Below are 18,302 nucleotides of genomic sequence, written 5' to 3'. Positions count from 1 at the left end.
GCTAAAAAAACACTCCATATTCAGTTGAGAAACTGAAAAGAGAGAGAGTAATTTACAAATAGACACTGACCATGGGGGAGGGCAGCGCGGGAGGGGAACATGGGTGAAGGAGGCAAAAATAAAGGGAAGCTGGAGCTGTATTTTTAGTCTGAGAAAAGTGCTAAAATCCTGAAGGGAAAATCATGCATGCAGGTAAACAACAACAGAATCACGCATAGCAAAGCTTGGGGCTTCTCAGCCACTCTTCATCAGATAAGAAATAACAGCATCAGCCAAAAACACAAATACACTGCTGAATAGTTGCTTGAAGCATGCGGCTTTTGCTACTGGCCAGAGGGGACATGATGATTTGTAAATCCAAGTTTGAATTATATTATTGTCAACAATCCAAAGTATAACAGCCATGGTCAAAAAATATTTGTTTTCTAAAAAAGGAGTGGCAAGTCTGTCATGGGTGCCAATTCTTGGTTCTCTCTAAGTAAGAGGAATTTAAGTAAGGTAATTTCAAAAACTCAAGACATCTAATGTATATATGCCCAGCAGTCTCATTCATTTTGGAAGGCATTTTTAGAACTACCTTCTAATTGGCTTAAGGATCATTTCCAAGGTCTAACTTCTTAATTGTTTTTTTGGAGGGAGGAAAAGAAGAAACATGATGCCACCTCTCTGGAAGTTGCCCCCACTTAAACCCATTTCAGAATCCCAGTAGAAACTCCAAATCTATAACCTACAATCTCAGACATCAAGCAAAAGTAACAGACATAAAAGGCACCTAATTCTGTCAGAAAGAGAACATCTACTTGTCACTGACATCAAAAAGAAAACCACACATTTATGTTACAAGAGATGTCTACATTTCGATGATGCTTTGTCCTGAAAGAAACAAGCTTGAAGTACATGAAAAGGCAAAGGGGAAAAATGGCTGTTTGCTACTTCCTTCCATGTCAGAGAAGGTGCTTTCAAAGTGTATTATAACTTTAGTGTACTGTAATGAATTTCTAAGGGAGTCCAATGAAATAGATGGATTTTCCTATTCTTTGGAGTGATCTTGTCTAATCTTGCAATACTCCTGAGTTGCAAGGTCTTCCTAACTTCAGTATCCCATAGGAAGTCATTAGTTATGTTCTATTACCACCTTTGTAGTATTATCAGCACAAATATTGCCTGTATTGATCTGGACCCACATATACTATTGAAAACATTGCTTCAAATTAAGATACGAAATCCTTACTTGCCAAGAGATAGACACTACCTTACAATCTTGTATGTCAGGCACTACAAATAAAAGAAGTGGAGTATATGAAAGAACACTATCATGTAACTTATTTTATAGGGTAATATTTTTAACACATCTTATTTTCTAATGCTGAAAGATTTTTACCCTGATCTTTTTCTGTTGAACTTAGCATAGATTTGTTTTCCCTGTGCTTTAAATGAAACATTTTTACTTTTGTCAAACAACTTAGGGCACATCTACACTTGAAATTTGTTTCTGATTAAGACAGAATACAAATTTAAAGTGTGATAGCTATTCCTGAAGATTAGCATAACTTCCAGAATAAGAGCGTCCACACATGGAGTTAATCAAGAACAGTTAATCAGGAACAATTCCATGTGTCCTTATACAATGCCTTTTGATGCCAAAATGTCTTCCCTTTTGTACCAGCGTGATGGACGAAGACAGCACAGTCATGAATAGTATTAACTGCAATTCAAAAATCAGGAGTTGGAGCCTGATATACAGTGTCATGGTAGGTCCCACAAAAATACAGAATTTATTTTTATTCTCACTAATGTAATTATAAATTTTTGAATAAATTAAAATTGGGCCCTGAAAACACTGACACTAAACGTCATTTTCTTTTTATATATTTTGGCACACCTTTTTAAGCCCATTTTTATGAACAAAGGAATATGCCCCCTTTCAAGTGGCTGCTTTTGCACTTAGACACTGGGTGACTGCCTGCTCTAACAGAACTTTACACATGCACAGCATCTTTAAACATTTGCCTGTCTTCATTTTGAGTGTACAAATGGCTGTACCAGCTGTGCGCTTCTGCCTTCCTTTTCGGAAGTTGTGGCCTTCGACAATGTTTATGTAGTTTTTGGCTACTCCTTCAGGCAGTCAGGTATGACCAAACAATGTCATCCACAGACTATCAATGCTTCAGTGCATGTTAAAGAATCTCTGCATCACTACTACCATGGCTGTCAGCCTGTGGATAGTAACCTTGAGGTAGATCGTCTGAAGGTTTTGATGGGGCCTCAGGTTTGCTCCCTCGCCTCTGCCCAGTACTTGCAGAACAAGAACTACGCCGATTCTAGGAGGCATATTCAGGAGGCAGGGCAGGAAGCAGAGGAACCAGTACTTGACATATTTAAGATTGCAATCCCTGTCCACCTGCAGCACAGAAGAGAACTTACCATCCCTCCCAGCAGGTAGAAATGGGTAAAAGAGGGAACTTACGTCTCCAACCAGCCATAAGAGGGCAAGGAAGAGAGCTACAGGCCTGGGTTCAAGACAGCCCAACCATGAGCCCCATGAAGTGTCAAAGGAACAAAGGGCAGACTAAACCAGCATATCTGGGAAGCTGCAGGTATCTCAACCTATCTGATACATTTCCTGTAGCATAATTTTTAGTTGTGCCCAGCTAGGGGGCGGGAGGGAGGAGAAGACACGACACAAACTATTTATCAGACAAATGAAGGAGGCCAGGGGAGGAAGATGCACTTGAGAGGAAGATGACTGAAGGTTTGAGGATCTATCTAAAGGAGAGAGGAAGCTTCCTTCTGTGGCTGAAGACCTAGCCAGTCTCCACACAGAAGAACTGGCACAAAAGATCTTGGATGTGACTTGTGGGAAAAAGTGACGGCTGAATATTGCATTCTGGGAAGGATAAGGATGGAGACCTCTAGTCTCATGAACATGCTCTGTCTCGCTCGCCTAATATCTTTTTTTACATCTTTGGTTAGACCTGCAAAGATATTTACCGTAGGCAGTAAATCAGTTTAACATGATCTGTAGAATACCTGCTGGTTTCCCTGTCATAGAAAGTGCCATGTAAGAGCAATATATGTTGCAATTGTTCACATCAATGCTCTGAGCTCATTCTCTCTTTTCAGAAAATAAAATCAAGATCAGTTTGTGATGACACCCATCACCATCTCCTTAAACTTCAAAAGGAAATGCAGTAATGACCCATTAAGCGGTAGTATGACCCTTGTTTAGTGTGGGATTACAAATCTCATCCTAAAACTTAATCTCAGAAATTGTCATGTCCACTTAAGGGGTTCAGAGGACTTTAGTGTCTCTCTTCCCTAGAATTTTGCACACTTAAATCATTTAACTTTGAACTAACCAACCTTCCTCCATTTGAAGGGGAAAAAAAAACAGTCTAAAACTTTTGGCGCTAATAAAAAACGACAACATTTTTATCCAGCATAATTACTGACAAATTCCAATTGGAAAGCTGTTGCTTTTATTTTAATTTTATTAAAGAAGTGAACAAAGGCTACCCAAGGCATCACAATAAAATTACATTAACTGTAAAATTACATTATTAATTCTTTAATCTCACTTGAGGCCTCAAGCTGTTGCTATGTCCAATTACCCAGCTAACCACCTGTCAGAATTGTAAAGCTAGTTTAACATTACCTCCAGGACAGTGGTGTGCCCTATGTTCAGTCAGGTCTGCCAGTGAATCGAAGTCCTGCTGACAGTTATCGCAGGTGTAAATTGACTCATCCTCCATGTCTTCATCTTCCTCATTTCTCTCTTCCTGACTCGTCACGCTGTTCCTCTCTTCCAGGGCCCGGCTGTCTTTCACCTCATTCTCCAGCTCTCCTCCTAGGCCTCCTGCCAACAGGAAGAATATACTCCACTGTAAGTTTTAGGGGTCTGAGGAAAAAAATTTAAAGAAATGGTCTTGCATCTATTAGATATTTAATTACCCTAGCTCTCACTTCACATTATTCCTGACACCTCTCATTATATTAATGTTTTTTTGTATCATGCAGTTTAACAACTTTCAATTATCAATTTTCAACTATCCTCCAAAGATACTTTCTTCTAATCTTCTTTAGTGTGTGTATGGTAGGAACCTCTAGGTCTCCATCATACCAACCTGTTAGCATTTCATTATTTGAAGCAGATTCACAGCACGTTACAAACTGGCAAGGTTAATTATTGACTGTTAAGAAAGTTAAGTGCTGGATTTTAATTCTTTATTTCCCGTGGCTCCCCCCCCCCCAAAAAAAACCCCAATCTTCAAGCATCACCAAGAAAAAATTATCTGTTTTAAGGCCCCCATATCTCTTTAACTTCTGGTATGTGAGTAGTTCCACTAGACCTGAGCTAAAATTGCTAGGCAGACATGCTTTGAATTCCAGTTGTCGGGTTAACATTATAGTATTTGATATTCAGATTTCTTAGATATTCTTTATTTTAAACTACAAAAAGAAAAGGAGGACTTGTGGCACCTTAGAGACTAACAAATTAAGTCCTCCTTTTCTTTTTGCAGATACAGACTAACACAGCTGCTACTCTGAAACCTTTATTTTAAACTGTGATCCAAATTTAGGAAAATGGAAATTTAAAGGGAAAGGAATAAACTGCAAGTTTAAAACAGAGATATAATTAAGGACCTGCTTCTCTTTTCACTTACACCAACGTAAGTCAGGATTAAATCCATTGCCCTCAATGGAAATAACCCAGTATAAAACTGGTCTAATGGAGGTAAGAATCAGGCTCTCTCTACCTACATAGTGTATGCAGTATGCAAAGAGCATATTCAAATCACGCTATTAGACTGGTTTGCCTATTTTGCCTCCTTCCATTCATCTTAAACTCTGTTTTAATAAAGTGTGTGGACTGTAAAGAATCATCATAAAACTGAACCTGAAGCACAAACTGCAATAAAAAATTGAATTCACAGAATCTTCTGTTAGAAGTTCCAAGTTGTTCATTGTCTGAATTTATACGATGGAAGCTAGTTTGTTAAACAGGACTGAGGGTATCTCTTCTTGATCCAAATTTTTAATGAGATGTTATAAAGTCATTGGGTTGTTTGTTTGTTTTTTAAATTATGAAGGAAACACCAGTGATTATACAGATCAATCATTTCTCATATGGGATTTGATCCAAAGAGATTAATGCCGACAAATACTGAAAAAATGAAACTAAACTGAGAAATACAATTTATTCAAGATGAAAGCTAGGAACTATAAGCACTTCAATTCATATATATAAAGTTAGTAGGGTTCTATTACTGCCATCCATTGAAAACACACATTTTCAAACATCTGCACTGAACACAATAGCGTAAATCAACAGGTGTAAACTGTTCTGCAGTTTTCCACGGAGCACTCATAGCATGACATACCCTTCAGACTGCAATGGAAATATTAAAAATCAATGCTTTTGCTTGTGGTGTATGTAGCATCTCTCAACAATTAAATTATCTACACATTTTCAGGTTCTTTTACTGTCAGTTTATACAGATATTTTCAATAGAAAATATTCATTAAAAGCTACCTATTATATTCATCTAAAGAAAAGAGATCTACCACTAGTACAGTGGCAATGAATTTAAGGGTTTGGTAACAAGAAAAATTATTCAGTAAGCTCTCTACATTGTAAGTCATTGTTTGGACTATGTTTATTCAGTTTATACTGTTCTCTGAATCTCATGATTTTTAGCCTCTTCCTTTAGTAACAATGTATTGTAGGAAAAAAAAACATAATTCTGGTTCTCTCTGAACTGGTACCTACCCAAATAATAAGTTACATTTAAGGCTATGATAGCTTTGCTTTACTTAACACATAATTTAATGTATATTTTCAAATTATCATTTTTGTTTTGTCATATTTACTTAACACATCTTTTTACAATCTCTCATCCCAGACTTGAATCACAAACATTACAGCTCATTCAATCTCTGTAAAGCCTGTATGTCTTGTAGAGTTGATAGTTAATAAATCAGAATGTCAACTCTCCTAGTTTTATAAGACAGAAACCTATAAAAATAGTCCAAGTATATAAATCCAATTTAAAGAACTGACACATAATTCTGTTCTGACTGCTAATGGAAAACTTAGAGAAAGGCTTTCTAAAACTGGCCTTTCCTATGCCAAAATAATAAAAAGGGCTCGGGCAGATTAGTGGAGGTTCCAGGGACCTATACAACACAGCAGAATAGAAATGTTTCCTTTTGACGATCAGCTGATCTGGTGAACATACTGCCACAAATTCATCCTTAGTATGACTCCAATAACTACATGACTGCACCAGGGATGAATTTGCTCATCTGTATCCAACAACAACAAATAATTTAGCATACTGCTTTCGGAAAAATAATTTGTATTGAGGTAAGACAACAAATTTCCATCTGCAATGCAACAATTTATAAAAAATCTTTTTATTTCCTATTAAAACAGGAGATTTGCTTCACCAAAAGCAACCTTCCAAAGTTTCATTACTCGACATATGTATGTGTAACAGCACAGAAACGAATCTTGTATAAAATGAGGTATTTAGCAGAGGAAAAATTACTCTAAATTGAGATTCTATACTCAAAGAATTGTACTTGTGCATGATTCTCTCCATCTTATTGTCAATCTCCTTTGAATGTTATCTTTATTAGACTCTTCTTCTTGATTCTTGCTTTATAAAGCAGGATCTACAGCAAGCACGATGGACAAGAAAAGCATATTGTCTATTTTTTGAGTTAATTTCTTTTACATTGAATATGAATATCAGCACGGAGGACCTCACTATCACTGACAGCTTACTTTTTTTCTTTTAAAGTAAATTTAGTGCCTGTGAAAGGTGCCAGGCTGACAGACTTTGAGGCTTTTCTTTGGAAAGAGGTCTTCAGTGAACGGCAAAGCAAGGTAAGCCAAGTACAGTGATAGCACACGTTGCCTTATCAATATGTCACAACCAAGAACCAAAGAATATACATATTAGGAGAAAAAAGAAAAGGAGTACTTGTGGCACCTTAGAGGCTAACCAATTTATTTGAGCATAAGCTTTCGTGAGCTACAGCTCACTTCATTGGATGCATACTGTGGAAACTGCAGTGTGGTTACTCCTGCCTATTAAGTCTTTGTGCCTCTGCAGAAATTGCCAACAAGGCTGTCATTGGTGATGCTTTAGATTGCTGTGTATTTGGGATTTGGCCACATAACTGTAGGGAAATGGACTGAGAGCATCAACTCATTTCATAAAAGTAAGCAGTCATTAAATGTGGTTTTTTGGTCACTAAACAATGTGGGCTGATCCAAATAGGTAAGCTAGTAATTAAAAGCTTTGCATCCTCCTCCATGTAGCCATACTGTTAACTCATTCTTTAAGAATGAGTTTTCTAAAGACTTTGGCCGAGTTTCTTATGAGTTTATAGTATAACATACCTAATCTCAAGTATTGCTACATGGATCCTAATGGAACGAATTTCAGAAGAGAGACACCACATGTTCCATTTTGACTATTAAAACTAAGAAAAGTTACCAAACAAAAACAAAACAAAAAGAACTTACAAAAAAGACTGTAAGTCACCATAAGTAAAAATTATGCCAACCTAATGGTTACCATCTGTGACCCAGAACTGGGAGCAGGCTCTAATTCTTACTCATCAAGCTGGTAGTGCTAAGGAGGCATTGTCTTCAAAGGGATCAAATCTGCACAACACTAACATGTCTCTTCAAGGCTAGAAATATACAATAGAAAAGGCTACTTGTACAACGCTTTTGTAGAGCCTGGGTAACAGCTGCACTCGGGAATGGAACATACCAGGAAAAAAAGAGGGGGTGGAAACCTAAAAGAGTCTCACAAATGGCCATAGAGACCATTCTGCTTACCTGTGAGAAGGCTCAGTTCCCCAGTAGATACGGAGGAGACAGCATGAACTAGTGGTTTGATCAGCAGGCATCAGAAGACCTGCCTGCTGATCAAACCACTGATTCTCTGTCTGCCTTAGGCCTGTCATTTAACCTCTCCATGCCTGTTCTTCAATCTATAACATGAAGATAAGCACTTATCCACCTTTCTAAAGGTGCTTTGAGATCAGTGAATAAAACATGCTATCAATTGTAAATTTTATTGTTTGCCTGAGCGGTAAATATTTACGATGCCCTTAGAGCTAGGATTGCTTAATCTGATTAGCATAAATAATAGTTTCTTATTGTACATACTGCAAAAAAAAAATCACACTTACTGATATATCCAGGAATTCCCACAAGGTACATATTATTGAGAGGGTAGCATATTAACACTGACATACTGTTACCAAGCAACACCAGGACAAATCTGTATGTAGCACAGAGGTTATGTGGAAAAGTCAACACAAGAAAACTGCTGGCACTGGTTTGTTTAAATAAATGACTGCTAATTAATTCTAATAAAAAAACTTTGTGTTTCACAGATGTGCATGATCTGTACAGCTGGCATACTTGAGCTGCAAGTATATAGGATATTCAAAAAATTCACAACCACTCACACTCAACAGTGTCTCCAACAAGATACTGAACAGACTATTGAATGTCCAAAGGATAACAACCATTTCTAATTGTTGCTTTCAATGTATTTAATCACTTGGCTGCATAACTGAAGTGGAGGCTTCAATTTGAATGATCAGCCTTGAAAATATAACTTACGATGCCTAAAGTTACAGAAAACAGCCAGTTTGTATTGCATCAGGTTTGAAATGTTTGCTGTGCATCAACACACGAATATTTTACCCTACTATCTTAATGACAGTCTGGACAATAGTGTTAATAAAATGTTATTTTATATGCCAGTACGGTTAGTGTTTTCAGTGAGTCTTAATCATTTTTCTTTGTAAGCGATGGGTTTATTTTCTAGAAATAAGGCTAGTTCTTCAAAAATAGAAAAGGCCAAAATAGATCAGTGTTACTAAGTGGCATGCTGACCTAAGAAATACACCAAGGAGAGGAATTCATTAAATTTGGCTTATTTGAAAGTTAGAATCAATGGCCTGCTAAACCCAGGGTTGTGAGTTCAATCCTTGAGGGGGCCATTTGGGATCTGGGGCAAAAATTGGGGATTGGTCCTGCTTTGAGCAGGGGGTTGCTCTAGATGACCTCCTGAGGTCCCTTCCAACCCTGATATTCTATTCTAGTCTATATAATTAATATAGTGGTGTATAGCATGTGAACTGTTCATGAATTTCTGTATTATGGAAACCATACAATTTTTTAAACTGACACTTTTAAAATAAATTACATACACAGGGTGAAATCTTGCCCCCATTGAAATCAAACTCTGATTTGACTTCAATGGGGCCAGGATTTCACCCATTATATTTTGTATGTTAAAAGCTCACCTTTTTCTTCTGTGTTTGTACAGAGCCTAGCATAATGGGCTCCCGATCCTTGAGTAGGGATCTTAGGCACTATGGTAATACAAATAATAATAAACAAAAATAAAATTTATTGGCATCAACTGGCAGCATACAATTAGAGACACAAAATGATGGGTCTAAATCCCAAGAGGTTATGACCACCTGCAATTCCCATTGATTTGCAGTTGGGAGATGCAAGTGCACATTGCCTCTCAGGATTTGGTCTATAGAAATTAGCGATGGAAAGAACCTTTTAGGCAATTTCAGAATTGCAAAAAGACAGGGGTAAGTAAAACATGGCTCTTTTTCCTATCATGGCAAAAGGCAAGCAAGTTCATTTTGTGCTTGTTCTGATATATTTTCAGCACAATTTTGCAAGGCAAGTGCAGGATTATTCCCTGTAGCAGGGATTCTCAATCTTTTTTTTCTGAGCCCCCCCCCCCCCCCCCATATGCTATAAAAACTCCACGGCCCTCCTGTGCCACAACAACTAGTTTTCTGCATATAAAAGCCGGGGCTGGCGTTAGGGGGTAGCAAGCAAGGCAATTGCGTGAACCCACATGGTACAGGGGGCCCCACAAAACTAAGTTGTTCAGGCTCCGCCTTCAGCCCTAGGTGGCAGGCCTCAGGGCCCTGGTCTTCAGCTCCATGCGGTGCAGCTCCAGCTTTCTACCCTGGGCTCCAGCAAGTCTAATTCTGGCCCTGCTTGGCGGCCTCCCTGGTTGAGAACCACTGCCCTATAGCATATTATCTAGTACTAAGTCCAATCTAGTTTTAAATTCCTCAAGTTGTGGGGCTTCTATCAAAAGTATGTCTCATTATAGTTGATACTACATTCACCTTCTAATTGTGCAACAGTTCTTTTGTAAGTAGTTTAACCAGACACAGGTAGAACAGTAATTCATAAAGGAAATGCTTACACCTGACAAGTTATAACAGCTATACATGTAAACTTATGCATACCATGGAAGTCACATTGGTCACTTTTGAAAACGTAAAGAAAAACAAAAAAAAAGGCCAAGACACTGACATCTCTAGCTCACCAACATCTTAGCAGAGCAGTCGCACTGTGATAAAACAGTCATTACACTCTTAAGCCAACCCACACAGGGACACAGCTTCCTCCTGGACTCGTCAGAAGAGAGGACCAGAGTCACATGCACTGAATGGAGGACATGCCCCTTATGAAGGAGAATCTTAGTATCTTGGGGCTCCCAACAGCAGACGAGGAAGATCCGGTCCTGCAGAATTTCTTTGTAAAAGAGTTCCAAAACTCCCCCACCATCCCAATATATGCAGTAGTACTTTAGGACGCACCTTCAAAACCCACCATAAGGTGACTACCCAGAGGGCACATTCACAGCAACATATTCATACCCATTTGATAAAGACAGTATCTTAGTAGCAGCAAAAAAAAAAAAAAAAAGGGGGGGGGGGGAGGTGCAAAATATGGCCTTACAAAGGTTTAAAATATTTCCTAAATGTTTGTCCAGAGATGCAGACGAGGTGGTTGGAGCAAAAGTCACAGATGAAAAGGTTTATAGCCTAAGGGATGGAAGCTTTGGTGTTATAACCAGCCAAACTGATGGAGCTAAATTAATCCCTGATGTAACTCCACTGACTTCTGTGGTATTACACCAGAAACAAATCTGTCCCATGTTTTACCAACAAGGCATAACGTTCCTGTGTTGTGATTTCGTGTCGGCCAGTGAACTCCTAAAGGCAGAAAGAAACTTCACATACAATTAAAAAGTGTGGACAAAAGAAAAACTAAGGGTAAAAAGCCTAATCTAAAATGTTATTAATATGTGTTTTTCTACTGTTAAATGTCAGTTCAGGGTCTGTGTTTGAATTAACTGTATTAAGTTTGTTAACATTTAAAAGCGGTCTCTGATATTTTGAGATAACAGAGATGCCCAAATTTATCGGCAGGTTATAGTCCAAGAACAATAAATTTGGGCAAAAAGTTATTAATATTGTCCAGTTAGAAAGAGCAAACAAATCTGAGGGTAAAGAGTGTAGGCAGAGAAGTTTCTCATTTGCTGTATATTCCCAGTGAAGCATGTTTTTGTAGCTTAAGATCTTCTTTAAAGATCCTTTTAAAATATTCAAATCTTTATCATGTGCATGCTTGTGTTGTACCTTACAATTGTATGTATATACAGCACAAAAGCAGCAGTGAATGTAATTGTTAGTAGTTCTACTTTGCTATATTACAAAATAAAACTATTTCAAATGCACAAAAAGAAGCCAATGTGTTGGTTCACAAGACCAAGTTATGTCAAAAAATAAAAGTTCAATCTGAGCGCTAGGTTGAGGCAAAGGCACTCTGTTGATCTCTAGTACATGCTAAGGGGATCAAAAGCAAGCATGTTTAAAACTCTGAAGTGCACAGCAGCCTAAGTCTTTCACACTCAGTGTCAATACACCATAAAAAAAAGAAACAGGAAAATGGCTGAAAAAACAAATGAAGACCACAGAAAGGACAGCACATGCAATACTGCGGTAAATTGCAGGTATCGTCAAATTGTATGGGACCTGTATATGAAAGACGTCGAAGCAACTGAAATTCAGGTTGCTATGCAATCCACTCACTGCTCAAACACACACTTCTTACAGACTTAGAATTCTGTGCATCAGTTCCTCTCCTCTCTCAACAAGAGGAAAAAACAATCATAATACAAAAAAAATTATTTGATCCAGCATGTAGTTAATGTTGTTGGCCTCCTAAGACGTAAAACTTAACAAAATTGATCTCACTGCAGTGCTGTAATGAAGAACAGTAGGATAAGGCTACCCTTGAACCATGAAAATTGTATATTGTTACCTCCTTGTGACCTCCTAGGGCTATGGCCATTCCAACTTCTCCAAGCTGTCATTTGTTTGATTCTGACAACAGACTGTACAGGCAAGCAAGAATGGAAGTTTTTTTTGGAAGGGCAGGGATGAGGACAGGCTGCTTACTGCTAGATAACTCTTTCAAACAACAATAAATTGAATTAGTAATGCAGAATTCCACACACTAACCCAACTTAAAACTACTATATGAAGCGAGTTAGGAATAAAATATTAATCTGTATAGTACTCAAAAGTCAGTGTCTTTCAGGTGAGGTGTATTGTATCAATGCTACAGCATTTCACAACATAATAGTAATCACCACAATATGGGTTCTGAATTAACATTTTAAATATATAAACTTTTCCTGGTGTTTTTCTTTAACTTCGTATGGGGGAAGAAATGCACATTGGGTTCACGGGTAAAGAGTAATCACCACTTGTGTGTTTAGTGGAAAAGAATGTGTTTTAAAAGGACTAATTGAGCATTAAATTAGGAAGAGGAAGGTGGCTGTTTATGTCTCATGCTCTACAATCTGATAACTAAACAATTTCTACCACTGTACTTTTTGCAAAATTCTTAGATATGAGGTCTCCCAGCTCTTTGTGATAACCTAAATGTAACAATATTTTGAGGGCACGACTTTAAACTTAACTATCTTATTTATAAAATATCTAATTAATAACTTGCAGTATTAAGAAAAAGCCTGCGAAATGGCTATTTTTAGGCAAAAGGCAAAGTGGAGGTTCTCCAAAACACAAAGTATGTCTGGTGGGATTTTTTTTCACCACCAATAGTTCCACACTAAATATTTGTTTTTCCTATGTATGCTCGTCTTCTGTTGTACAAAATAAAGAAAAGAAACGTTGGTTTCATTCTTGCCTTAACTCACTTTGATTTGAGAATATAGGTTTCTAAAATTCTAACTGCTATTTCCAAAAGATAATTCCTGTTTGAACTAGAGCATATTTTGGGTAAGTTCCACAGCCTGTGTTACACAGAAAGTCACACTAGGTGATCATCACAGTGGTTACTCCTAGCTGTAGAGTACTGTATATGAATCTCTGGACAGGAGTTACTTGATGTATAGAATATAATGTAACAGAAAAACTTAAAACACTGAAAATACACAAAAGTAATGTTTGAAAGTCTTAGATGACCTTTCTGTTTCCTAGGGAGTTCTGAGTTGTCTGTATATTTCAACAGTACACCTCTTGGGACAAGTACAATGGGTGAAATTCCCACTGACTTCACTCAACATCTTCATATATTTGCAAGCACTGTCAGTGTTTAAGTACCAGAATTTGCATTTGTGAATACTTCTTTGGACCTTAGCTCATTTTTGGGTTTACTGATTTTGGTACATGCACATACAGATACTAGGTCTGAGCTAAAGCCCTCTGGAGTCAATGGGATTCTTTCCACTGACTTCAGTGAGTTTAGAATTAGGTCCTATAGGCAAACACACACACAAAATAACTTCCTGGAACTTTGGCTTTCTTGGATTTCAGGCCATCCACGATATTATTTAGTCAAGATGTAGTAGAAACTTTTTATTAAATGATGCTAATTTTTTATTGTTCAAACTGTCATTTCATTTTCCATTATAGCAGAAATCTCCTATAGGAGCACTCAGATTAAGTTTCTTTATTCTGTCTCAAGTAATGTGTCACATTTAATCAGTTTTTAGTTTCATTATCGCTTAAAAATTAGAAACCAGTTTCTTTGCATCTTTATTGCATTTTTTTACTTTACTTACTGATAGGTTATTAAACTTGGATATTTTAGACATGCATAACATATGAAACAAATTCCTCACTGTCTCTAACCAACTTTAGCATTAGCTTTTTTATAGTTTTTAGGTTTATTTTCACTGAAAGACTGCTCGTAATTATTGCTCATGTTGTCCCCAAACACTTATGTTACTAAAGTGTGAAATGTCTTCTAACACAAAGACAGATCTCTGGGAAGTAATTACAAAAATGCATTCGGGGCAATAATTCTATATTAACTGTCAGCTGCATACATCTCCTGAAAAGGCACTTGTTATGAAGGAATTATTTGTGTGGCATTTAAAGGCACTGAAGGCAAGAGAAAACTGCAATACATTAAACCAGAAACTCCAACTCCCTCATCAAGGGTCAATTTATTTTTAAATCATTATCCTGAAGTCAAACCAACACCTACCTGAGTGTTTATTGTAAAGACAATTTCAATACACAAACAGCCTGGATGCAATTTCCCATTTACAGTGTGGTACAATTAACATCCCCTTTTTTAAAGAGTTCTCTGAGTAGCCTGTCAAAACAGGTATATCCAATAATTCAAGACTTCTATTAACTGCTGGCTGATGTCACCAAAAAGACTTATTAATGATTTATGAATACTAAAACGGCCTCACAACTGACCCTGCACATTAAACAAGTACCTGAGTCATTATCAAGAAAAGTGTGAGAAAATGTGTTAATACACATTGAGCAGAACTGTTATCCTTTAGGCCAATCCTGCAATCCTTAGCGAGGCAAATGCCCCATGAAATTAAAGCGTGTTTTATATGAGTAAGGAAGATAGGATCTGGTACTCAGCGTTACTGAGATAGCTCCACGTTTCAGTGAAAGGGTAAAATGAACCACCAGATAACAATACGATCACAAAATATACCTAAAGATGTTCACTTAGTGTTAACCAAACCTGTGGGGATTATTAAGAACAAAACAAAACAAACAATAGGATTAGCTCGAGCTTTTCTAATGCTTGTTCTGGAGCTATTTACATTTTATTACATTATGCTACAATGCATTCCTGAACAAAGACAACAAAAAAGCATCTGAATTATTATTTATTTGTACAGCACTAACAATGTGCTGGTACTTTGCAAAGTGAAGCAGGGCATACATCTTATCAGTTGTTCAATATTTGGTTGGTTAGTTGGATATATATGGAGATGTGAGTGCTTCCCTGACAGGAGAAATACTGTTTATGGAATTGTTGGAAGAGAATTTTTAAAAACTGGAACAGTGGGAGGAGGGCAAGGCTGACTGGGTCGTGCTAAATGTTTAACTGTTATGCATTATCCTGCTTTAGATTGTCCCCAGATTAAGGGTTCCATTTCCTTTGTGCAGGAAACAACTGTGTAAAGTGAGCAGAAACTCTGCAAGTTTGATGCATGGCGCTTCTACCACTTCTCTATCCCTTCATGGAAGCAGCTCAGGATTCTGTCCCTGTAATCCATGGATCTGGAAAAGGCAAGGGAGATCTAACCACAAGCCCCTTTGTCGCCACCAGCTCCTGACTGCCCTTGTAAGCATGCCTCGAATTCAACTACTATTCACTCCCCCTATCAAGGCTGGGCGTGATTCTACAGCCTGCAGTGCAGAGGCCTTAGGTTGCATTAACCAGTGCTGCGTTCCTCAGCCAGCTCTCCTACTGTCCCGTAACTGCAGGGCTAGAACCACTACCAAGGTGCTTCTGCCGAGCATGAGGAAAAGGAGAGAATCACCCCATTGGCAAAACTTCCCTCTTCCGTGAGTAAAGGGTTAGAGTAAGGCACTCCATGTTATCTAATCCTAAAATGTTATGGCACTTCTTCACATCAACCTGTCCAAAGCCCATTGCATTAATGGGCTCTGAATCAGCACCCCATCTGTGTAACTCCATGAGAGTTATACGCAGTCCAGTAAAGAAAAACACAAATTTTGGAATATATTTCAATGAAAATACCTGTAAAGTTCTTGCTCCTCTGGTGTCAGCCTAAAGAAAGATATTCCAGCTCCAAGAATGCCCTATCGTGAAGACAATTCCATCACAACTTTTTTCATGATATCACTACCACAAAGGAGTTATTCTAATGCCAAATAGCAATTTGCTCAAAACCTCACAGATCATCAGTGGTATTCAAAATAATGAATAATAACTTTGCACTTATTTGTAAAAACTGCTCAAACTATCACATGCATGAAACTCTCATTCATTTTCTAGAGGTATTTGATAGCTGTGCAACAGATTATAAAGTCAGTGTTCCATCCTTCTGCAGAGTTTCACATGCATGATTGTGCACAACTGTAATTAACGATTTTTTTTTTTACTTTAAGGTGGAGCCAGATATATACATGGTTTAAATCTATAGTGCCCTGAACAGATTGAAAATTCAAATGATTTAATAAAATTCACATGTGGCTTGTTTTAGCAGCTGCATATCAAATGGAAAAATAAGATATTGACCAGTTCTCCTTAGAATACCATCTGTTAGTAACTGCTCATTATAACAAATCTGTTGATTAAAAAAAAAAATTATAGGTTTCAGAGTAGCAGCTGTGTTAGTCTGTATTCGCAAAAAGAAAAGGAGTACTTGTGGCACAAACAAATAAAAAAAATTATAGATAGTGTAATTTATCATTACAGACAAAACATGACTGCGTACATAAGCGTCTTCAAATCCCCTTATGCATATCCAAAATGTTGGTTCTATATTTAAATCTTTTTCCTATGTCAGGTCTAAAAAAGGAAATTGCTCCTTCGGTCTCTGGATTTGGGCTAGAATTTTGCCTTCTGATCTGTAAAAGGGCGCTTATTGCAAACCAAGCCTTTAGGAGTCTCTTAGCAGCAAACTTAGTAAGTAAGGCCCTGATTCAGAAACACTCTTAAGCATGTGCTTATTCAAGATGGCATTTAAGCACATGCTTAAGTATATGTTTAAAAGCTATCATGAAAAGGCATGCATTTCTCAATCAAAACCTACATGATTTTTGCATCTATGTTTGTTAATTTTTATCTATAATTTATATTTGGAGTTTTAAAGAGTCAGTAAATGCAACCATAAAATGATATGCACGGTAATGAAAGAGCTATCATATTCAGTAAAATGCGAACAAAACTAAGTTATACAATTAATATTAAGGAAAGAGAGAAAAAGAACAATAGAAGGAATGAAGCCTAGAAGCTGCCTAGATCATTCTCTACTGACAGTGACAAATGTGCAACTGAATGTGTATGGAATAGACTCTGCCTCTTCAGTATTATTATGATGAATGGAGGTTCTTCAGACTTTGAGAACAGACATCCAAAATGTATCCATGGCACCCTATTTTCCACTATAGTCTCAAGTAAGACTCCTATTGATGTCAATGGGAACCTTGCCTGACTATGGAGGGCCCCAGCATGTGCACCTGTGGTCTGATCCAGCTCCCACCAAAAACAATGGATAACTCCCATTGACTACAAAGGGGGTTGGATCAGGAGGAAAAACCTGCTTGGCCTTCTCACTGCAGTAGTGTGTGGTTAAACTAAAGTTAAAATTTTCAAAAGTGTCTAAATGAGTTAGAAGCCTAAGTCTCTTTTTTTAAAGTTACCTTGCTGCTTAGGAATGTACGGCCTGGTCTACATTTAAAATTTAGGTCTACATAGCTACGGCACTCAGAGGTATGAAAATGCATACCCCTAAGGGCTGTAGCTATGTCAGCCTAACCCCTGGTGTAGACGCAGGTAGGCCAGTGGAAGAATGCTTCTGTCAATCTAGCTGCTGTTGCTCTGGCAGGTGGTGTTCCTATAGTGACAGACAAACCCCTTCCATTGCTGTAGGCTGTGTCTACACTACTGGGTTATGGGAGCACAGCTACAGCACTGTAGCTATGCCACTATAGCCCCCTTAGTGTAGATAGGACCTAAGGTTCACTGAAAGTCAATGAACAGTAGCAGAATAATATGTATCTGAAAGTCAATGGAATTTAAACTCCTACGCACCTACATGGTTTTTGAAAATGGGACTTAAACACTTGAAAATTTTACCTAGCTCTCATGAAGCATGTGTATTACCTGAGTTGATTCAGATACGATTTCTTTAGGTTGGTATTTAGAGCATGGTACAGGAGTTCAGTTGGCTCTTTTTTCATATTCATTAACTTGCTTAGTAAGACTTTTATTTCAACCAGCAGAGAGCAAGGAAAGATTGTGCATCTCTTCTTATGTAGGTTAGAAAAGCATTTAAAAACAGGAAGCCACGCTATCAGAAAAGCCTCACTTTTGCGAAAAGCATTACAGCCCCAGTAATCCTGGTCAAACTTCCTTACATAAGGAAGAGTAATGTCCATTTCTCCCTTGCCCAGCTACT

At 37.7% G+C, this 18,302-nt stretch overlaps 1 protein-coding gene across 13 annotated transcripts in view; it reads right to left on the bottom strand.

Moving 5' to 3' along the window:
- Positions 1-18,302, bottom strand: part of ZNF423 (zinc finger protein 423) — a 334,537-nt gene that overhangs the window by 221,238 nt on the left and 94,997 nt on the right. For 8 of the 13 annotated variants that reach the window (XM_073307700.1, XM_073307696.1, XM_073307686.1 and 5 more), the window contains exons 3-4: positions 9,343-9,411; positions 3,656-3,856 (exon numbers count right to left, since the gene is read on the bottom strand). The exons of 1 other annotated variant lie outside the window; for it this stretch is intronic. In XM_073307700.1, the coding sequence (XP_073163801.1) occupies positions 3,656-3,856; positions 9,343-9,411 (270 nt within the window). Of the gene's footprint in view, positions 1-3,655; positions 3,899-9,342; positions 9,412-18,302 lie in introns of those variants that run through there. 4 more of the 13 variants (XM_073307691.1, XM_073307694.1, XM_073307698.1 and 1 more) reach the window with 3 other exon arrangements.

Source organism: Lepidochelys kempii, chromosome 12 (genome assembly GCF_965140265.1).
Source record: "Lepidochelys kempii isolate rLepKem1 chromosome 12, rLepKem1.hap2, whole genome shotgun sequence".
NCBI classification, from domain to species: domain Eukaryota; kingdom Metazoa; phylum Chordata; order Testudines; family Cheloniidae; genus Lepidochelys; species Lepidochelys kempii.
Note: the sequence above shows the minus strand (reverse complement) of the source record. Positions and strands in the feature narration are given on the sequence as shown.